The following is a 21,884-nucleotide window of genomic DNA, read 5'->3' as shown; positions in this document are numbered from 1 at the left end:
GCGTAATGTATACGTTCCCAAAACGCCTCACTCATCGTCTTTTCCTTCACCGTTCCAAATAAACAATCCATACATCTTGCAGCCGTTACAGATAACCACAGTGTCGAGCGCTTCGACCCGTGTACATAAAATGAAGGCAGACAGTCTCCACCGTCTGTAAGATACTTTGACAGTATCCAAGAAGTGAAAAAAGTTGAGTGTGAAAGTGCCCAAATATCAAAACCCGCCATGCTATATGCCTCGTAGGGCCCATTCCCAACGCCTAAACAAATTCTCAAAGTCGCTGCATCTCACAATCATGCCTGCCTAGTGCCTTATTGATGCTGAATCATATTGGGCGAGCTAGGCATTGACAGAGGCGTGGTCGGGTAGTCGTAGCCAGCCTCTGAGCAGTTGGCCGAGTGGTCGAAAGAATGCGACAGCGGAGGAGTCTGCGAACAACCCCATCAGCAACGTGGATCTCGGGCAATCCTGCGGGGTGTTTGACTGGCGTGACTCACATGAGGGTTCTGATCGTATGGGCTACCAGAGTTGAAGTCCATCGGGGGCATGTAGCCGTATGTCATGTAGGGAGCGAGTCCTTCGTCGCTAGAGTATGTTGGCTCTCGCTTGATGGCATCGCTGAAATGTGTCATGGAAGGGAGTGTCATGGGCACTGTGGACGCTGTCATGTAGTTGGGGTAGGCATCAGCGGTTGTGATGGCTGGGTAGTGCTGCGCGGAGCCGTAGGGATGAAGGAGGATCTCGTCGGGAGCGGGATAAGTCGAGTAAGTGAATTGAGGAGGGCTGTCTGAGCGGGCTCGGTCGTCGTAAGAGTTGTTGAAGAAGAGCTCATCAGCAGGCTCCATGGGAGGAGTGAACTGGCCCTGTGAGGCAACAGACTTGCTGGGAGCTGTTGACTGCGACTTTTGAGGCTTGGGAGCGGAGGGGGATCGTTTCGACTTGGTAGGCTTCTGGAGCTGCTTGTCGGACTCGGCATCGTCAGAAGAACCAGCTCGGCGCTCAAGGTCTTCAAGACGGCGCTTAAGCTTCTTGCCTGGAATTATATGTCAGTGCCATTTCACCACTTTGAATCTCGAGTCTACATACGGTAGTTGCGCTGAGCAATGCGGTTCTGAATTCTTCGGCGCTCAGCAAGATCTGAGATCTTGGTCCAGTCCTCATCAGGGTTGGCAGAAGCACTGAAGGCACTGCTTGTTCCTGAGTATTGCCTGGGAGGTGGGGGAGCAGCCTGGTAGGCGTAGGCCGGTTGTGTCATGAACATGGACATTGTGATGTTGTTGTGTAGGTAAGTGGGGTGTTGTTGTAATGGTCGACTTGTAGACGACAAAGCTCTTGGATTGTCCAAAGTAGGATTGGTAGAGCTAATTATCTTGAACCGTTTTCTGTAGATGTATTCCTCTTTTGTTTGTCTTTATATCCAAAGCAATCAAGAGGCACGACCAAGGCGAGAAGAATAGTGAGTTGCTTGAAGATGAGGGTGGTGGTTGTGGGTATATATAAGTAAAAGCTGGAAGAGATCAAGATGATCTTAAGATACTTGAAGTTGAATCGTGTGAAGAACTTGTTGGAGATAGATGGAGAGCAAGATGGTAGGTGAGGGGGAAGAGGCTGTATATTAAATATCCCCAAGCTGTGGAAAGCAGACATGGCAGAAGGACCCAAGATGAGTGACGAGGAAAGGACCCTGGCGAAGGGTGTGGGTTGAGTTGTGGATGAGGGGGTATTCGAGGATGCATTGGTCTTTCCCTACCATGCCATGCCCTTGTGCCTTTTCTTTGATCAATCTGCAGTAGGTACCTAGACAGAAAGACAGGCAGGCAGACCTAGAAACTACACACCTCCTTCCCAGGCTGGAGTTGCACGCCCAGGCCCACGGTCTAACCCATGCAAGTACTCCACTCACACCTCCCCAGCACCTTTAGGATGCACGGCACGGCCACAGCCAGAAAAAGAAAAAGGTCCCCTGGTGCCTTCTGCCTTCTGCCTTCCTGGAGAGGGGTGTCGCAGCGCCAGGCCCCGCAAACCTTGACTTTGTACTTGCACTCACTCACTTGCGCTGGCCTCACAGGGCTGGTACTATCACCATCACCCTCTGAGCCCCAATCCAGACAGGGCAGTAGGTACGTATCTCCGCCTTTTGCTCTTCTCCACCTGGGAGAAGCTGGTTCGCACTCAGCACTGTTTTACTGGGTAACTTGAGATGCCCATGGAACACCAGAATCCTTTCGTTACAATCCTTGTGCCGTCGAGTCCAGAAGCAGCGATCTGGGTGATTAATATCAAGTGGATTACTAACTGAGCGAAACGCGAAGCATTGAGCGACGGCACAGCATCTCAACATCAGTAGGAATCAAGTTACAGCATCTATACAGAGGCTACAGTCCCTAGTTGAAACTGTCTCATTTGGAATTAGTACATATGAACAGTCAATCTTTAACCCAAATTGACGATTTATAATAACCTCCGCAGTTCATGTCCGCCTCCGACCTAATCCCCAGCGAATGAGAGACATACTGACAAACCCATTCATGAGGTTATTCGACATTAGTAGTGCACAAGTCGGATTTACCACGATGCACTTCTGCATCAAATCCTACAGCCGGTAGATGTCTGTCTATCTGCGCAGCGACGTCGTTGTGGAACATGGAGGGGAGTGTTATGCCTCCCACACGATGGTGTCTGTTCAAAAGAGCGGGATTCACGCTGGAAGCATTCAAATATGAAATGCAATCAGTACATCAATAATTACAAGCACATGCTGTACTGTGCTGCGATGATGGTAACGTATCGTTATGCCAGATACGGCCTGGAATGGATGCGTATTGCGTTTATCAGTGTCGTTCGTCACGTAACATTTACAGTGGAGTGAGAATGAACGACTAGGCGCAGCCCAAGGTCCAACTCAAGCAGAATGAATAGACGGATAACCATTTCTCAGTGCATCAGTGGCCGTTTGAGCCTACAACTGACAGCAAAAGGTTCCTTTGCAAGCCTGTCTCGCCTGCGCACCTCACTCAGCCTGGCACTTTGCTGGACGCTAATGAGCCTTGATCCAACCAGATCCTCCAAAACAAGCCATGAACCTCAAGGCAGACTCAAGTCAGATTCGAGTTAATTCGGGCAAATTTGCCCGCTTTCTCAAGGTTGATTGCTATTTCTCTCCAACTAGCGCAGCATACCATCGTCTTGCTTTCCCCTAGCTCTTCTCCACTATTTGGTCTGAGCCTGAACCTGCCCGAGTTTCTCTGCCCAGGGTTTGGGGCCTGGCAATCCCAGAGAGAAAAAAAATAAGAAGGGTCGTTTTGGTCAATGCTACTCAAACGTATGGGACCCATGGAACCCAGAGCACATCAATTGACGTTGACCAATCACAAAGGACTCGTCCCGAGCAGTCAAGCATAGTGAAAATGGACCCCGAAATGATGAGCTTGATACAGGTTGGCCGATGGCCAATGGTAGCCCGACAATCCCAGGCTCTGTCCCAGGACCGTTCTTCCGGGTTAGAGGACCTTTTGACGGGCCGGACACGTCGTTAGGGCAGTTCTGAAGCCAGCCGCCCGTCATAGGGCTGTGTGACGACACGATTAGGATTAGGTGCTCACCTCATACTGAGAGTGAGCCCAAGCCTTGTGATGCTATGAAAGGAGATCAACATGTCTAATATGAGTATTTACGGCCACTGTCGACTATTCGATCCTTTTTGGTTTAGACTTGCCAAGCTCTACCAAAGCCGGGAAGTCTAGAGGTTGCCGCATGGGAGATCGTTTTGTCATGCTAAACTACGTATCGCACTGCGGCACAAGACAAGCCCAGCAAGCGACATCACCATGGTGCGATTCTACCCCAGTGCCGCGCCTATCCCTACCCGTTATCTCAAGTCAACACTGTCAACTCGTCTCATACCCCAACCACATGGCTGTGGACGATGAGCCTTCTGCCCCTGCAAATAACGACCGGAGTATTTGTTAAGTTGCACTGAACTGAACTGAACCGAACCATGTGACGCTGGGATTGTATCAACAAGGCTTGACAGTTAATTGTATCAAATATCACAATGAACAGTCATGAAAAATCGTGACGTACTAATCAACTTGAAACCAGGACAGGTCCAACGGCCAGTTCAGGTACCAACACGAGGAGCCTTGGCTTTCATCGAGTCTCAGATGATGTATTACCTGCAGTCCGTTATTTGTCAACAAGTGAGACCCTACATGAAGCGATTCCACAGAAGCTCTTTGTGGACTCAGTACTGAAGGATCGCAGCGCATGGCATGCAGGGGTCTTGTTCGGCTGTCTTTCACGATCAAGCTTCCGGCTGTTAAGATTAAGCGCGGCCGCAACGGGACGTTAGGGAAAAGAAACGCTCCTAGATGGCGGCCGACCCCTGCCCCCGACCGTTGAGTGGCAACGCCTCGCTCCATGGCATTCAAATCTAGCAGTTTGCAGCAGTTGAGCTAAATTACAGTACAGCAGTGCTGTCAAAGCACCTGAGAGCAAGGGTATGAAATCAAGTCAAATCATTCGCATCGCAGGTCTTGACTGGAATCTGGAAAGTTGTCTCTTTGGGGGCCATTCCGCTAAAGATCGACAGCACTTACATACGTATGTCCATCCCAATGACTTTTCCGCTCTGCACTGAGTTAACAAACCATTTTGCCCAGATTGCGATGGCAGCATGTTTTTGCTACAGCGCCCCCCGAGCTAGTCTAGTCTGGGCCATTTTGCCTGTAAATGATGTGCAACTTTACACTGAACCCTGTTTCTCTAGCCCAAGAGCACAGGTCAAGGATTAGTACGTACTCGACATGGCTTCGGAGTGTGTACCCGTGTACATGGCCAGATGGCATTACATGGCAGTCGGGGCAAATTAACCTGCTTTGGCAGAATCCTTCAGAGGACGATCAGAGTGTGCGTGCGCCCTGAGCTTGACTTGACTTGATCGGAGGGGGAGGCGAGACACGGCGTTCGGAGAGTTTTGATGACAATATCGATATCAACGGTTATGTATGTCAAATCGCTGGCGCTTATCTGCACGAGTGACAGTGGTTGGATTGATTCACTATCCATTAGGGCCGTTGTCAATGAAGATATTGTCGATCAACTCTGCTTTGAAAAGTCTACGAGACCACCATTGTATGGTGGAATTACAGTATATGCAAATGGGGTCACCCGGAGCTCCCGCCAACTTGAACGGACTCTGTTTTCGACGAGATAGTTACTCCTCTTACACTGACTAACTTTTGAGTGTATCCACGACGCATGAAATTGAACAAGCGGTCTGATTTGAGTGAGTGAGTATCTATAGCGCTATTCTAAGCGATCCTCTGTATTTTGTAGTGGTGTATTCCCATAGAAGGGTCGGTACACTCTCACCACTGAGGTCGTTACTGATCTGTACAGATACCATGGTAGCATCGGATCGGACATAGAAAAGAACGAAAGTCACCGGCTCCGTGTCATGGGGAAATCCCGGCTCCGCGGCGATTGCCGCAAACCATCTCGTACCCTTGTTGAATTAAGACTCAACCAATCACAACAAACGTAGAACGAGCCAGAGTTACATTCAAATGTTAGATCCAAACTTGAAGAACAAGATCCCTTGTATAGCGGTAATTATTCCAGATGAACATACGTATAGTAGCCTACAGTTGAAGCTCCGAAAACCGCCGTTTTCATGAAACCCTTTCTTTGGTCATTGCTTTTTGTTTTCTACTGTTGGTTCTAGAGAGCAAGTAGTTAGTATGCCAAGATGGAATGGGAATGGGAATTAGTATCAACCGTGGGATGGGAATCCCTGTTTCGGTTCGAATTCTATAGGACGAAACAAGCGCGAAAGGGAAAATAGCTCTAGTCTAGCACAGCACATCAGTAGGAAGAGGCTTAGGCATTATATTCTGGAATCCTTGTCCTTACGAGTAGCCATGTTTGATTGGATCTTCTGCCAGTTGTCAAGCGCGATTAAAAGTTGATGTGAATACTTACTTACATCAACTTGACCAACCAACGAGGGTTGGGTAGATGACAAGGGTGCCCTCGCCATTGGATCCTCAGCCGCATTCTCGAGAAACTAAACTTGTACTGCGGACCGTTTCAACTGAAATGAAGTTTGGAGGCGAAGCATGACTGGGCGGCGCCGCGGAAAGGCTTGTGCTTTGTTGCGTGCTCATTGTGAATAATAAGGACTTCTAAACCGTTTGAATTCCGAAACCTGCTGGAACTATGGCTTGGCTACGGGTGATGTTCTAGCCCTTTTTGCTGTGCCGCATCTAGCTCGAGGGAAAATCGAGACAGTTTCAACGGCTCGGATATGACCCATAACAACCACAGAGAGAGCAGTTAGAAATTCTTTCTTTTTTTGCCACCTCCTCTTTTATTTTGTGATTCTAACGTCTTGTCCTGTCTTGTCTATGGGTCGGTCTAATTTGTATGGCCTCAATACACACCACCATCATCATGTGCAACCGCTTCACTGCTCCTACGGAAAGACGTTCCGGCATTGAGGTTGATTATAGTACAGAGGAGATATAGACCTTACTAGACTGGAAAAGACCTTTTTCCTAATAGAGCTTAGTTTAGGACGTTGATTCATAAGAGGTGGTTTGTGTCAAAAATATCTTCATCGCCTCTTTTTTAAACCTGGACAGGCATTGTTGTTTTTGCACACACCCTGTCTCTGTCACACAATAAGATAATAATAATATATCATTAACGGATCATGAGTTGCCGAAGCCAAAATACCCCTGTTTTTTTTTTTTTCTCTCCTAAAGATCAAACATAATCTAGAGTCTAGATTTGGTCCTTCGTCTGTGTCTACCACGTTGTAGTAAACTCCCCCCCATGTTCAAAAGGTCCATCATTTCCTAATCGCGATTGAGCCAATCTCCAAGTCTGAGCACGCCCCACAAGTTAACAGTGAACACGGTGGGAAATCATTCGATTTGTTTGATCCACGTCGTTGGTCGTGGTCGTCGAATGAATTACCCAGTCAAGCACAGGGTTTATTTTAATATTTGAATTCTCTTTTTTGTTCTGATTATGATATTCCCGCGCGGCATGGAGTGTTTATTTCCAACCCCCAACGGACTAACTCCTCTCTTGCCTAACGGACTCTTTTACTCGGCGCCTCCATTCAGCCTTACGCATGCCTGACTTTTGTCGGGACTATGCCATGTGTTGTCCCTGACCCTGTGCCTCTCATATGCACTGCCAGCCTTTGGAAGGAAATTGTTCGTTTGAAGGATGATTCCTCAATAAGTTAAAGTAAGATCTTGTGAAATGATACCTCTTGGCTTCTCGCGTCTTGTCAACGAATAGATGGGTTAAGGCCTCGACCGTTGAACATGGCTGAAACTGCCACTCGTTCAAAATTACCTGATGCATGTGCTAGGAGCAGCAGCAGCAGCAGTAGCAGTACAAAGGGTCCCCCTGAAGCCTCTGCGGACAGGAACTTTGGTCCTGGTCAGTTGTTCATCAATTCTTACCGAATTTGGACATATCTTTCGAATCTGTGGCCCAAACCTCTGGGCCCCAATCCTACCATCCTACCATCCATCGTGCGTTGATTTGCCTTGCCTCAAGTAACCTCTCAGATCAAATAGTTTAACCCAATAACACTTGAGTATTGCCAGGCTGCTCTTGTTCTTGCCCCTGAATCCGCATGGGTGATAAGCAGTTGGTATGTATGTACGTGGCACCGCCCGTTATTCTTCATCCGCCTTTTTGATCAACATCCATCACGGGTTATTCTTTAGGGGGGGTTACGGTATTTGGGGTCTATTTACACGCACACACACAGCCAAGGGCGGCTGTCGTCCAATCTTTTCCGATGATGCTTATCAAGCAGTAAAAGTAGCAGAGATAATTAATCGCGGGGGGGAGTCAGAAACTAATCCACCTACCATCGCCACTGATTGATTGTCCAGTCCAGCCCTATGAGAGAGACATATGGATGACCATGACGGTTAGGCGCTTGTTGAATCGTAATCTGCCAACCAGAAGAGAGTATTGAGTCAACCCTCTTATCCCCTCTGTCTTCTCTAAATCTAATTAACGTTTACGAGATAAAATAATACACGCCCTCTGACAAATCTCGACCGACAGTTCCTCCGCCGCCCTTTGCATGACAGGACATGCACAAGCCTTGAGTTCAGAGTCGGCCGCTGCGCCCTGACTCTGAGCCAGATCACTGGGACTGTGACTGTGACTAGGGGGTACCTAACACATCCACCGCAAATGCCCCTCCTGGCCTAAGCTCAAGCTCAAGCTTCAGAGCATTAACATACCGGTAAGGTCTCTTATTTGCAAACTAAAGTTTGACCGGTTAACTGTAGCTGTCGATCATAAACCAAAGCCAACACAAGCTCATATACCTTCGGGGACCTGTATTATTGAACAGCATCAATGCGTTAAAAATGCAAGATTAAAAAATACTACCACGGCGGACTTTGCGGACTTTACTAAACACCGCCCGTACTATATTCGCTTGTAAAAATAACTGCAGTAAGAATATCCTGAGACAAAGTAGAGTAGCTATCCAAAATAGGATGCTGCTCGTTATCCGTCTGTTTGATGACTGACGTACAGTCCAAAAAGGCGGGATGCAGCTTGAGATGAATATTATGTCACTTCTTTACTTTGGTGGTTTAGCAGTTCGGCGAAGCCGTAGCGCCGGACCAATGCATGCCGGGCAGTCAAAACAGTAGACAAGGCGCACAGAGCAAAACAACAACAGACCAACGTTTCTATTACCTGCTGTTTCAAACCAAATATACGGTTAACTTGACCCGATATTTTATTCTGCGCGCGAAGCGAAAGTAAGCCGAAGGAAATGAACTTGTTGTTTGAAGAGTGAAATCAAATCTTTTTTTTTTTTTTTTTTTTTTTTACAGGGGGAGTAGCCTGAGACTTTAGGTTAGTACTTGGGTACTGTACCTAACCCGTGCGCGCTTCGACAGCCATTGGATTCGACAAGCCATCCCGTCACATCCGTTTTGCATCGGAAAAGTAAACAGTGGCTATCTTGGTTAAAATCATTCGCATTCGGTCACTGTTAATCTGCTCATCCGGTGATTTGTGTGTGTCTGAAATGACCCTCAGTTTCACTCCTTGTCAGCAAAAAGAGAAGATAGAGATACCCTTCCCCTTCCTTTTCTTACTACCGTCTGACAGGAACCTTCACCCGCTTCCTCGGTACCCATCGTCTCGTCCTCCCGTCGACGAGGGTGGGAATAAGGTTCTCACTCTTCCCCCCTCAACAAGCCACCGGACGGACGGCATAATGGGGATCCGCTCTCACTCTGCTCTGTTTTTTGCTTTGGCTGATGGACCAGCCCATCCCAGGCACGGGTTAGTTGACAGAGGATTCAAACCCCCCGGAGACTTTGCTTGTTAGCACTGCCATTACCAGGATAGAACGGAGACATTTTACCGCTGATAATCAATTTATCGCTTGTAAAATGTCCCCGGTTTCAACATTAGTAGTCGGGAATTTACTTTGACCGAGTTCAATATGCTACAAAATGGTTATCGCTTATCGAAAGCTTTCACTTCATGTGATACAAAGACGCGACACTCGATCGATCCCCCTCCCCCTCGGCTGCGGACTTGTGGAGTAGAGATAGATCTCTTTGTCTCTGTGTCTCTCCATGTCTTTCCTTTCACGTGAAGCAAAGCAAAGCAAGACATGGATAGCACATGCGAACCAAGAGTCGTCACGGCTTTCAAATGTGACTTTACCATGTTAGGACATTTATTCGACAATGACAGGGGGAAATGACTCTTTACATATTGGTCCAAATATCCCAACCATGTTACTGTAGTGTCCGAGCTGTAAATTTATTTCATTCCCGCGTCGTTTCCATCAAGCTTTCACTCTGGGATAGCTACTAGGTTGAAACCACAAGCTGGTGATGGGACTCAATTCTTCCCCTCTTAGGAAATGATGGGCAAGTACACGCCCGCCCGGCTCAACTGCTGCCAGAAAAGATGAAGGGGACGGGAGGGGCATTCGCGAGGGCTGTAGGGTGCGCCTAACACTAACTTTAGAGGCAGAACAGGGGGGCATGCTTTTGGGGTCCAAAACGACAATATGGGCAAAATACTTGTTACCAGTTGCAGGGGGTCCGACTGGGTTAAATTCAGAGTCGGGTCACCTTTGCGCGGGCGCAACTCGAAACGTGGTGCCGTTAATTCCTTTCTTATGGCCACTAAAGTCCGAAAGTCAATAGGAGCATCAACCGTAATTGACTTTCAAAAGTACGATAGAATGAAATCTCCTCATGAGGAAACTCATTCGATTTGACTCTTCAAGCCGAGTGTAACAAGATACCCTTTGGGAAAAGGACGCGTGTGTCACTAAAGCAGGCCAAGCTATAATTCAAAGTGATGACTGGATGCAAGACACAGCGGATAGGTAGCAAAGCGAAAAACAAAAGAGTCAAAGGGAAAAAGGGCTGAGATCCACTCCATCGGAGCTGGAACATAGGTGAACCTAGCGAACCCAATGGTATTACTTCAAACAAAGGACGCAGCATGGTCACACAAGGCTGCCTGACAGCTCTTTACGCTGTACGCTGTACGCACTGCACCCTGCGTATCCCGTCGCTATATCTCGGTCCGCCATTTCCAAATGCGTGCATATCCTCCGTGGGCTGAAGATGCAATTGACTCTTGGCCGTTCAATCCCAAGACTTGAAAGGTACAGCATCAACAAGAGCATAACTGTCAGTTATTGTTGTTGTGGTGGTGATGGATGCAGCCAGTGTCAATGCGGAGGTCCGCCATTTGGGCTGAGACGGGTACTTTTTTCCCCCTCTGGTGCAACAACACGTAATTGCCATGCCATGATTGATAGATATGGATTCTTGAGCTGCGGCATTGTATCCCCCGTAGGGCTGCAGCTCGTCGAAGGAGGTCATCCCCCATAAGTTAGTTAGGAACCAGAGAGAGTCAGCGGTGAAGGTTAACTGTAAGGCTCTTCGGCGATGCCGGGAGATAGAACGAAGCTGTCCAAACAGATTGCTGCTTTCACGATGCTCCCCGTGGTTGCATGGGCACTCCCAAGAACGGATGGGATGGACTGTGTAGAGCAGCCGCATGTAGGCTGTCATGTAATCTACAGCGGCAGAGTTTCTTGGCGAGACGTCACTTGTGATATCACACAGAAATGTCTTGAATCTCGGTTGCATCTTTCAAGGTTCTTTGTAAATGAGAGGAGATGAAGAGAAAAGCTGAGTCTCATGATTTACACGAGCACGGCTTGTTGTTGTCTCTATTACACTCACTGCGATTCTACTCTGTTGCAGCACTCAACTTCACTGAGTGAACTTCTGTGGAGCTTCCAAAAAAGAGGGGGCGTGGCTTATAAAGCTCCGTCTTAGGTACTAACCTTGCAAGGTCCGAGTGGGACAACCTCGAGCGGTAGGGCTGAAGGGGCGGGAGCAAGATTAGAGGTGGGGTTGTATTTTAATTGGCTGGACGCATCTGCAGCAGAACAAGACACAAAAACAAGTTCCCACTGTTCTGAGTCCCAACTCCATGGACGTATCCATAGCCGACTCCCTAGGTCCCCTGTTGAAATGAAAACGTGCGCAAGAAGGCGGAGGGGGAAAGCGAGAAAATTAACAACAAGGGCATTGATTGCATTCACGACCCATTACTCTGTAGTCTCGGCTCGAGAAATGCAACACACATTCATCCTTCCGGTGAACATACAAGGCTTTGGGGTACCGTAACCTGCTGTGCCGCGCTGCGACTCCGAGGTAGCAAAGTCCACGAGTGTAATCTTGTTGTCCTTCCCGTGCCTGCCTGTGCGCATACCTGTACCTTGCTGGTCATGGCCAGTTCATCTTGCCGAAAGCGATTCGTCGGGATGATCATTTTGGTCGAGATACGGGTTTAATTTGGGGAATACGCCTAATGCATCAACATCAACGTAGCGATCGTCGTTTGTCCAGCGCAGAATGTTACTCTGTAGGGGTGGATTATTTTTGTCATGATTTGTATACTGTAGCAGTCAATGCGAAATGCAGTACCACTGTTACTTTGACTGATATGCAATAGAATACGCATGTGAACCAGAGTTGAGTCACTGGTTACTTATTATCGGACAGAGGGCAAAAATAGACGAATTGAATGCGATTGGTGTCATGAGCTCCTGTAACGTCCTTCTTTTCTGGGGTTGGTTCTCCGAAGCGTACTTAGTACCCAGGCAGCAGTATTTGCAAGATTTCTACAGGTAGATTCATTCCCAAGATCTAAACCCAATCGCCGTGACAGAAAGATCAACGGGATACGGAAACGTTGATTTTCCCTGCTCCGGAACGGAGACGGAGACGGGGAGATTTTCTGGTAGCTGGCCCTGGTCCTTGTTTCATTAAGCTGGGGCGGCCGGCCCTGTCAAAAAAAATTGAAAGAGAGAAAAGAAGGAAAAAAAGGCAACTCCGCCACGTTTCTACCGGCCGAGCCCCCTTCTACTCTCCGGAGCGCAACATGACACCCTGTTTTGGTAAATTGTGCTAGTAAGTACATTGGCTTTTCGACTCCGCTATGAGGCTGGAGGTCGTGAACCCAATCTCCCGTCTCCCTTCCCTGCGCCTGCCTTGTAGGTTCAAGATTTGATAAGTGGAAACTAAAGATAGAAGGTACGTACCTGTTTCTGCTTTGGGAAAATGAGGGGGTACGTACCTGTCTGCACCTGCTGTCTGCTGTCTGCTGTCTGCTGTCTGGCGGGGGGGCCCTGCCTTCGATCATCCCCGCTCTGTGATCCAAGTGGGGAAGTAGTGACTGGGGTGCAATGTCCGCCAGTTTAACGTGGGAAGGAGCGTTTTGCAGTGTTGAAAAGGCGGAGGACCAGGGGGGGTCATTTCTCTCGCTCTCGTTCTTCGCTTGGAGCCAAGATCCGTCATTGTTGATTTGCTTTTTCCCGTCAAGTAACTACTATTGCGACACTCACACACAAAGAGTCAACGGCCGCATGGGAATCTCGCCGAGTGGTAGCCGACAGGCTGGGAAGCCACACATCCATCCACGTTCATTCTTCTTGTACTGAGGCTGTAACTAGCGGACACAGTTCAAGACACGCCCTTGTTGTACCTTGCCCGATAGGTTGAGTCTCTCTGTCGTCTATTCAATCGTTCGAGGATAGCTTCGATTTCGAGACATGAAAGAGGCTGAAGCTGAAGCTGAACAGAGAAGGCATCACCAAGTTGGTAAAATGTTTCAACTTGCGGAGGAACTTTGTTCACGCCTTGTCCCTGTCAATAGTCGCATCTTGATACCCTTTTTCGTGTAGCAATCCGTTTCGTTGCATGAATTGGTTGACTTGTCTACCAAGAATATCGCAACACCTTCAATGTCATTACGAACTTTTGTCTCTTTCTCGCATTCATGAGTCTGCCTTGTTGCGACAGTTGCACGTCATTCTCCCATCTCTCGGGTTTGACCGATCAGGCATCTTCATTCTCTCAGTCACAATGATTCATCCTCTTCTTTTCCTCTGTTTACACCTTGTACCAAAAGGCATCTTGCGCCTCAACGCTTTCGTGTGGCCGCTACAAGATTGAGTTTACCATTTCCCCATGTTGGAATTTCGCGTTATTCTATCTTTATCTGTGGCACTTTGTCCCGCTTCCCCATGAACTACGTACAAAGTGACAACGAGCGGAACACATGACTGCCGCTACTTTAGTTGAGCAAACAAGACGATCTTGTGTTTAGCTTCCCAAGACTAACCTTAGCCTCTAGAAATGCCGGTACTGCCTTTAATGCCGTTCCATTACCCATCACATGTCTTGTCTTGATTATCAAGCACACCCAACAACTCGTGGTCTAAACTGAATAGCTTTTTTTTTAACGTTGTGTTTGGATTGGGCTCTTTCCGGCGTTTCGGCGCCATGCCATCTCAAGGTTTTGAGCATTTACCTAATGAACCGCACCGTTTATTGACTCATCTAACAGTACATATCACGTTAACTGAAAGATCATCGCCGCTATCATCACGAATGCCCCAATACGACAACTCTATCAAGTATGAGTCTACGGCGAATTCGCGACTCGACGAATGGAATCCTGCTCGCTCCACAAGCAGATCAAGGCGCATCTCATCGGCCTGTGTCTAACATCACTAGCTCCATGCCTCCAGTACAGGGACGGCTCTCACCGGTGCCGCCAGCCGAAAGCCACGACGGTGCTGTTTAGCATTACTAGGGGAGCATTAGCTACCTGCTACGACCCAGTAGTCCATGGTGACTAATCTGAATACTGGTAATTAAACGAAAGCGAGATGTGACGCTTGGGTTGATTTGGTTTGGGGCACCTGTACGAAAGAGCCGCCATAAATTGGCCGTACGCTGAACCCCGTCAAGCTTCACTGATGTCTGTTAGAAAGTTTCACGTTAGCTTGAAGACGAACCAGTTGTCTCGGGGAATGGACCGCAAAGAACGAACAGCTCTTGGCAGTGAATCAGTTACTCTTTTAGGGTGAAACCAGCCGCTGAAAGTCAAGATGGCAGGCGCATGAGAACATACTACATCAGTGGCTTGAATCCTTCAGACGTGCAGCCAGACATGCCCTGTCTGTGTCTTGTCGAGGGTTCATTTATGTGCACTCCCACGATCTTCAGGTCCCAATTACTGGAATAACAAGATCTTGTCTTGAATATGCTTTCAATCAAGGGATACATTGAACGGAGGTTAGATGGAGCGCTGGAGTTAATGTCCTAGCGGCATCAAAAGACGTCACGGATCTACCGGTATCCTACCTTTTCAAAAGTGACACTCTTGGCACCTGTCGGGGATTTCTTTTTACAGATTCAAACCTGGCACCCAATATCGCTTCCCTGATTTCTGGTACTGATGTGCGATATGCTATTACCCTGCGGCTTTGGGGGCCATGCACTGCATACACTCACTGACATGATTTGTCGCGGCACAACACGCAATAGCAACCCACGTAGAGCCTTGACGGATAAAGGGAAGCGGAAAAGTAAAGGGAAAGGGTTGTGGTGTTGTTTTGGAATTGTCCTTTCTTCAGGCCGCAGAGCTGCATTATCACATTCACGATGGCTGCCAGCTCTGTCCACTCAACTGTCCGTTTCTGTCCCAAGCTCAAGGGGTGCCATGATCCATCAGCTCTGAGTCTACCCAATAACCATCGTCCCAAGGATCTCATCGAGGGACGAAGGATGGGGTGGGGAACTGCAAACTTGACTTCTGAGGCGGGCGCTCTGCAGCCCAAAGTCAGTCAGAACCCAATTGCTAATCAAGCAAAGCTTTCGAGCACCTTATGATAGTGACGTAGATATATGCTTGTTCCCCCTTTCTGGTAGAGTAGAGGTTGTCAATATTGTCAAAATGCAACATTGCATTGCAGTGATAGAAGCTGTCTTGTGACGACGTGTTGATATGTACTCGTACTATACAATGAACTTGAAACTGTCATTCTTCTCTGTTGGTGGGTGATCCGGATGTCCGGGGCGGTTCTTTCGGAAGTATGAAATCTCACCATTATCAACAAGGACCCTTCATTCTAACAAGCTCGTCTTATTCCCAACTTGACTCCACCACCGATTGATCACCAGCAAGGGTTACCGTTGCAGCACAGCACACCGTAGAGTACCTAGTTTGAAGCTCATACCATATACGCAGGAAATGCATAGTGAACGTGCACTCAATAGAACAACAGACTTAAGTTCTATATTATATGGCAAATCCGAACCCCCACCAAGCATTGATCTCTTATTGATCTCACAATCTCGTTGTATCTGAAACTATTTCAACCGTGCACAATGGCGTTGAGAGGCTGGGAGTTACCCTGGACGAAGAACGGGCCGATCCCCTCTTACTCTATATAGTGAAACCTGTGAGGCAGGTTTTTCTTTCTCTTTTTATTCTACCGCGCGGTAGTTCCACTGTCTGTGTGTTGATCGGGTTGTTTAGTTGTTTCATTGGAGATTTGACGTTCGACGGTGAAGCCGTTGTTGATAAGCCACAGTGGGAATTCTTCACCGTTGTTTTGAAAGGAATTAGTAATTAGATTAGCTATATCAATTCATGAATTATTAGTTAAAGGGTCTTGTATGAAGTTATGGGGTTGAGTGTTAAGTGTTAAGTGTTGAAGGTTGGGTCCTAGGGTAGATGATTCCAAATTGTATCGTCACTTTGAGGTATGAGTAAGCACACTCGCAGTTTGTTTTGTAAGCATTATACCTCAGCTGCGAGAGGAATATGTCTAAATCCAACTGTCAAGGGTTTCCTAGAATTGTAATTGATTTGTTATCCAAGAGCATACCATTTGAAGCTCAAAGTGACAGATATGGCTTCTACAGGCTTCACCATGAAGAGATATCTATCCTTAAATCCAGCCCGTATACTTCTACACTGTCACCAATATCGTACGCCACCCTTAAAACTCCAATCTATCACTCAAGACTCTACTCAATATCCTAAACGTAACTACTCCATGTCTCGACCAACCGGTCTCATCGCCTCAAAAGGCATTGAGCTTCTCACCTGGGGCACACCCAATGGCCTCAAAGCCCAGATCCTTCTCGAGGAACTTCGTGATGCTTACGGCAAAGACTACACCATCCAAGGCATTGACATTAGCAAAGGGGTCCAAAAAGAGCCTTGGTTCACTGCCCTTAATCCCAATGGTCGTATCCCCGTGTTGGTCGACCATGATAACAATGGCCTCGCTGTCTTTGAAGGGAATGCTATTCTGAGCTACCTGACGAGAAAGTATGATCCGGAGTATAAGTTCTCTTTCAAGATTGATGATGATGATTATACTCGTGCGGAATCGTGGATTGGATGGCAACATGGTGGGATTGGACCTATGTAAGTCACTGGTCGTTGGTTGGGATATGGGATGATTGACTGACACGGTATCAGGCAAGGTCAAACCCTACACTTTCTCTACGATACCAAATCAACAATGCCATACGGTATCCAGCGCTACGTTGGAGAAACCGAGCGTCTCTACGGTGTTCTAGACAAGCGTCTTTTGGAGAGAGACTACATCGTTGGCCATGGTAGAGGCCGTTACTCCATCGCGGACATTGCCCTCATCGGCTGGGCCGACCGTCTACCGCGAACTACAATCTCATGGGACCAATATCCCAATGTAAAGGCTTGGTTTGCTCGCATGCTTGAGAGGCCTGCTGTCCGACGTGGCATGTTACTACCTTCTAAGGAGGAAAAGCCGACGGGGCTGGACCCTGTGGATGAAAAGACGAGGAAGAAGCGTGAAGATCTCAAGGTGGTTGTTGATGAGGCTAAGGAGCAGTTTGGATACAAGTATTCTTCACCGTAAGGAGGACTACATTTCAGGTTCTAATGTTAAGCCGCAGTTCTTCTTGATTAGAAAATTAAGCAATCATCTCATCCTTCCAGAACTACCCAGGCTAGTCTGGTCTACTACATTCTTTATGTGAAGAAGACGTACGAATGGCTTGCACAAGGTTACTATGGCTAAGACGATCACTGTATCCGCTTTACAGATGCAGACAAAAGCTAGCCATATCGTCTTACGTGGATAAAATCGCAATCAGACAACCATACAAGCACGTCATGCCACTCGTATGACAGACAGGGTCGGTGGTGACATGCCCAATCAAACCGCCGCCATGATGGTTCACGATCATGACATCTCATCATGACGACACTCAACATGATGAAGTAAAAAAAAAGATATGATAAATTGATCATTAATTGCTCATTTACTCATGAGGTTCGCTTTTTGATATTTAACTGAATTTGTGATCCCATGCCAAAGCGCCGTATTGTTTCATCTTACTGGTGGAACTTCTTAACCTTCTCAACCTCGTCGTAACTACCCATGAAGATACCGGCCTTGTCGTGGATGTGCTCGGGCACAACCTCGAGCATACGGTTCATCTTGCTGTCGACAGCTTGACCACCGGCTAGGAATCAAGTTAGTAAAATGTGACTCGGAGACAAAGAAAAGAAAAGACTAACCATTCTCAAAGATAAGAGCCATGGGCGCACACTCGTAGAGGATACGGAGCTTGCCCTTGGGGCTCTTCTTGTCGGCGGGGTAAGCAAAGATACCTCCGTACAGCAGAGTTCGGTAAGCATCAGCAACCATGGAACCGATGTAACGCGCGCTGTAAGGCTTGCCGTTTTCTTGAGCCTGCTTCAGCGAGTTGAAGTAGTTGATGGTCTTGTCCTCCCAGTATAGTGAGTTACCCTCGTTGCAAGAGTAGATGTCGCGAGACTTGGGCAGGCGCATATCGGGGTGAGACAGGATGAATTCGCCGACGCCGTTGTCGAGAGTGAAGCCGTTGACGCTTCCGCCGCGCATGGTGATGACGAGCTGAGCCGAGGCACCGTACATGGTGAAGCCGGCGGCAAGCAACTCAGTACCGGGCTTGAGGATGTCCTCCTTGCAGCCCTTTGAGCCTTCGGGAAGCTTGTGAATGGCAAAGATGGTACCGACTGAGACACCAGCGTCCAAGTTGGAGGAACCGTCAATAGGATCGCAAGCGACAGCGTAGCGGGCTTCTGAAGCGTCCTTGAAGTAGATGATATCATCCTCCTCCTCGGAAACTAGAAGCGCGCACTTGCCGGAAGAGCGCATAGCCTCAATGAAGAGGTCATTGGAGATGACATCGAGCTTCTTCTGGTCGTCTCCGGTAATGTTTGAAGAACCAGCCAGACCGGTGAGGTTCACAAGGGTGGCGCGTCGGATGTAGTAGGCGATGGACTTGAAAGAGAACTGGAGAGCGTGACACAATAGACTGAGGGGGTGGTTAGCATGGTTATCATGAGAATTGGGGGGTCACATGAGCGTACGTGAAGTCACCAGTAGCTTCGGGGTGCTTGGCCTGCTCCTCAGTGAGGAAGCGGGTAAGGGTAACAATGTTGGTGTTAACCTTTTCAGATTCTTGTCCGCTGTTGGTGGTAGACATTGTGACTGATTTTGAAATAGATGTGGGTAGAGAGAATGGACAGTTGATCAGCAAGAGGGGAAGGCGAAGTGCAAGGTCGTTATGATGGAGGGGTATGAGGGTATCGTGAAGGTTGGAGAGGAAGAAGTAGAAGAGGGAGAAGACAAGAGCACGCGACGAAACGGGAGATGGGACCAAGTTATGTAAAAGCAAGTGCCTGAGCTTTCGCAGCGCAAAGCAAAGTAGCAGAGTAACAACCGCGTCGGTGACTTGACGACAATTGACGGATGACGATCCATCCAATGCCAATCAATGATACGCCCGCATCCCGGGGGGCGGCCATCAACGGCCCCATCCGTGCGAGTTATGGGCTCTGGAGCCGCAAGTTCAAGACTTCTCATGTAATGGCAATGGGCATTTGCACCAACCAGGACGCCTCAATATCGGAATCTCATGGACCATGGTTGACCGTACAGCGTAGCCCGGCCGAGGGGAAGCGGTAGCAAGAGGATTTCCCGGGGTCTCCAAAGCTCCCCCAACTGTTTAACTGTAGCTTTGGTTAGCTTTGTTTGTACGTACTATGTCTCCCGGTTTCTTCCCCCACATTTGGAGGTGAAGAATGGAGAACCTCGGGGGTTGTTCACCGAGGAGCATACAGAGAACATACATCATGAACCCATAGATTTTTTGATAAATCGCGATGGGGGAAGAGTCTTTGTCGTCACAGCCACTCCTGAGACCCGCCATTCTTTCGATTTCTTGATGTTCTCGTGGCCTTGTGAGGCGGTTGTAGTGGGGGTGGCTCGCTCATATTGACGTTTAAGCGGGGGGTTTGATCTTTTGGAGACTGGAGATCTTCATAAAACACCGAAGTGAGGCAACGATAAGTGGGTTTGGGGGGAGTTTAACTGTGAGAAAGTTGGAATTGTTGAATATCTTGTCTCGTCTCTTGTTCAGTTGTAATCGTTGACGTCTTCCTTTCTCAGGCAATTGTGTCCTGCATATATCATACCTACGTTCGTTCCTCGGGTCTTCAAAACGTACCTTCCTTCTACCGACTGTCCCTCAACCGGCGGTCTTCTTCTTCCATTACGGAACCGGATCAAAGGTTATCCGCCTAAATCGGACTTCTATTACCTTGGGAGTTCCAGCTGAGTTTGACCTGGATTGAACTGGCAGCTGATAAGAATCCTTTCCCTCCTCGATTACGAACGGTACTTTTCATTGACGGACAGTTTCCGAGGTTCAATGGCGCCAAGCTTCCCCGTTTTGTCCCTGTTGTTATTATTCAACCCGAAGCCTCGGGTCATGTGTGATGAACTCAAACTCTCTACCTTGACGGTACAGCCTAACCTGTAATCAGGAACATTGCCTGTGAAAGCTCCACGTCAAGTGCCGCTCTATTACATTAACCAAGGTAACATAAACAAAAATTTGATATAACAAACTACAGCGACTAGACTCTTTATTTTTATCTTGTGTTTTCACAAGATGGGCAATTATTGCCTTACTTTCCCCCTGTTCCCCCAGACCCAGACCCAAAAAGGCAATACTTTTGCATGAGATTCTCTCTCTCCTTTCCCTCGTCTTAATCCCGCTCTCGTGAGCGGACCTCGGCATCTCGGTCAAGTCTCCGTCTCCACGGTTGATCAAATCTCTACCATAAACTATACTGTACTGTACTAGGGATCTTGACCCAACCGTACTGTGGGGATTGCATTGCATTTGCACTTGCACCTTAATAAACTTATTGACTCCATTCGCGCGTTCCTTCTTCCCCAGCTTTTTCCCTGAACCTAACCTATCGCTTTTCCATCTCCATCTCATCTTTAATCGCCTTTTCTATCATCAGTAATTGCTGGTTTTTTACTGGTGAAATTGTAATTACGAGCCTACCTACTGTCGCATAGCTCTACACAACCTCGACTTCGAATCGTTACCATCGCCATCATGGTCGCCGACGCAGTTATCTACCATCCCACGGTAGCGCACTACCTGCGCTACATGGCCACTACCCTCGGTCGCGACAAGCTCATGCGAGTCTTCCAGTACTTTGCCCGTTTCTACGCCTGGTACCTCCTCCGCGCAAACGCAACAGCAGACAAGGTCGCTCCTTGGAACGCCCTCAAGAAGCAGTTCGGCCTGTTCCGAAAGGTATTCCGAGCCGGAAAGTTCGTCGAGCACCTCAAGGCTGCTGCCACCGCCTCCGACTCAAAGTCCATGGACCCCGTCCTCAAGTACACCCAGGTCGGTCGCCAGCTTGGTTACGCCGGTTATCTCGCCTGCGATTCTCTCACCATTCCTCACGCCGCCGGTATCAAGACCTGGAAGCACGCTACGCGCATGCAGCAAGAGGCCTACCGATCCTGGGCTGTTGGTATCGCCTTTAGCATCCTCGGTCAGCTGTACACTCTTCGCCAGTTGAGTGCACGAGCATCAAAGGTTGATTTGAAGGAGGGAGAGGGTGTCGTTGAGAGCAAGACCATTTCTATGTAAGTTGCCATTCGTAATTGCTTTTCCTCATTGTCGCATGTACTAACTCATCCTCCAGTGAGCGCGCTGCCGCCAAGAAGCAGCTTCTCTGCGATGTCTTCGATATCCTGGTTCCCCTTTCCGGTCTTGGCTACAACCGATTCCTCGACGACGGTGTTGTAGGCCTGACTGGTACCCTGAGCAGTCTTATCGGTGTCTACACACAGTGGAAGAAGACCGCCTAATTTGGCAATCATATACGAAACAATAACCACAACCGCCTGATACCACATATTTACTCATCCTCAAAATCTCTTATAAGCGTATCGTGCAGTCATAATCTCTAGGACAACATCTTTCTTTTTGTATTATATGGGGCGCCAGGATTGGGTGGCCGTACTACGTAAATCTGGAGTAATATGTTCACTCATTGTCCGATCACAGCCAGTTTGAAAATGCAAAATCAAAGTTGGATTATTCTTTTCTCAAATCCTATAATAA

The 21,884-nt window shown here is 48.1% G+C and overlaps 4 protein-coding genes across 4 annotated transcripts; 2 read left to right on the top strand and 2 right to left on the bottom strand.

Annotated features, from left to right (window-relative positions):
- Positions 1-237: 237 nt before the first annotated feature.
- On the bottom strand, positions 238-1,444 carry EDB82DRAFT_277170 (uncharacterized protein). The gene is made up of 3 exons (XM_025728874.2): positions 1,090-1,444; positions 501-1,036; positions 238-431 (listed from the first exon to the last, which is right to left on the bottom strand). The coding sequence occupies exons 1-3, from the start codon at positions 1,268-1,270 to the stop codon at positions 315-317; spliced, it is 834 nt and encodes a 277-aa protein (XP_025583198.1). The 5' UTR covers positions 1,271-1,444; the 3' UTR covers positions 238-314.
- Positions 1,445-16,462: 15,018 nt separating this feature from the next.
- On the top strand, positions 16,463-17,314 carry EDB82DRAFT_434388 (glutathione S-transferase; the record flags this gene model as incomplete). Its single annotated transcript, XM_025728871.1, has 2 exons — positions 16,463-16,839; positions 16,894-17,314. The coding sequence occupies 2 exons, from the start codon at positions 16,463-16,465 to the stop codon at positions 17,312-17,314; spliced, it is 798 nt and encodes a 265-aa protein (XP_025583195.1).
- Positions 17,315-17,635: 321 nt separating this feature from the next.
- EDB82DRAFT_277036 (fructose-1,6-bisphosphatase class 1/Sedoheputulose-1,7-bisphosphatase) lies at positions 17,636-19,065 on the bottom strand. Its single transcript, XM_025728870.2, has 3 exons — positions 18,817-19,065; positions 17,980-18,761; positions 17,636-17,924 (listed from the first exon to the last, which is right to left on the bottom strand). The coding sequence occupies exons 1-3, from the start codon at positions 18,930-18,932 to the stop codon at positions 17,794-17,796; spliced, it is 1,029 nt and encodes a 342-aa protein (XP_025583194.1). The 5' UTR covers positions 18,933-19,065; the 3' UTR covers positions 17,636-17,793.
- Positions 19,066-20,861: 1,796 nt separating this feature from the next.
- On the top strand, positions 20,862-21,628 carry EDB82DRAFT_528090 (peroxisomal biogenesis factor 11; the record flags this gene model as incomplete). The annotated part of the gene is made up of 2 exons (XM_025728869.1): positions 20,862-21,403; positions 21,463-21,628. 2 exons carry the CDS (start codon positions 20,862-20,864, stop codon positions 21,626-21,628), a joined length of 708 nt encoding a protein of 235 aa, XP_025583193.1.
- Positions 21,629-21,884: the final 256 nt, after the last annotated feature.

Source organism: Fusarium venenatum (genome assembly GCF_020744135.1).
Source record: "Fusarium venenatum strain MPI-CAGE-CH-0201 chromosome Unknown EDB82scaffold_3, whole genome shotgun sequence".
Lineage (NCBI taxonomy): Eukaryota > Fungi > Ascomycota > Sordariomycetes > Hypocreales > Nectriaceae > Fusarium > Fusarium venenatum.
Note: the sequence above shows the minus strand (reverse complement) of the source record. Positions and strands in the feature narration are given on the sequence as shown.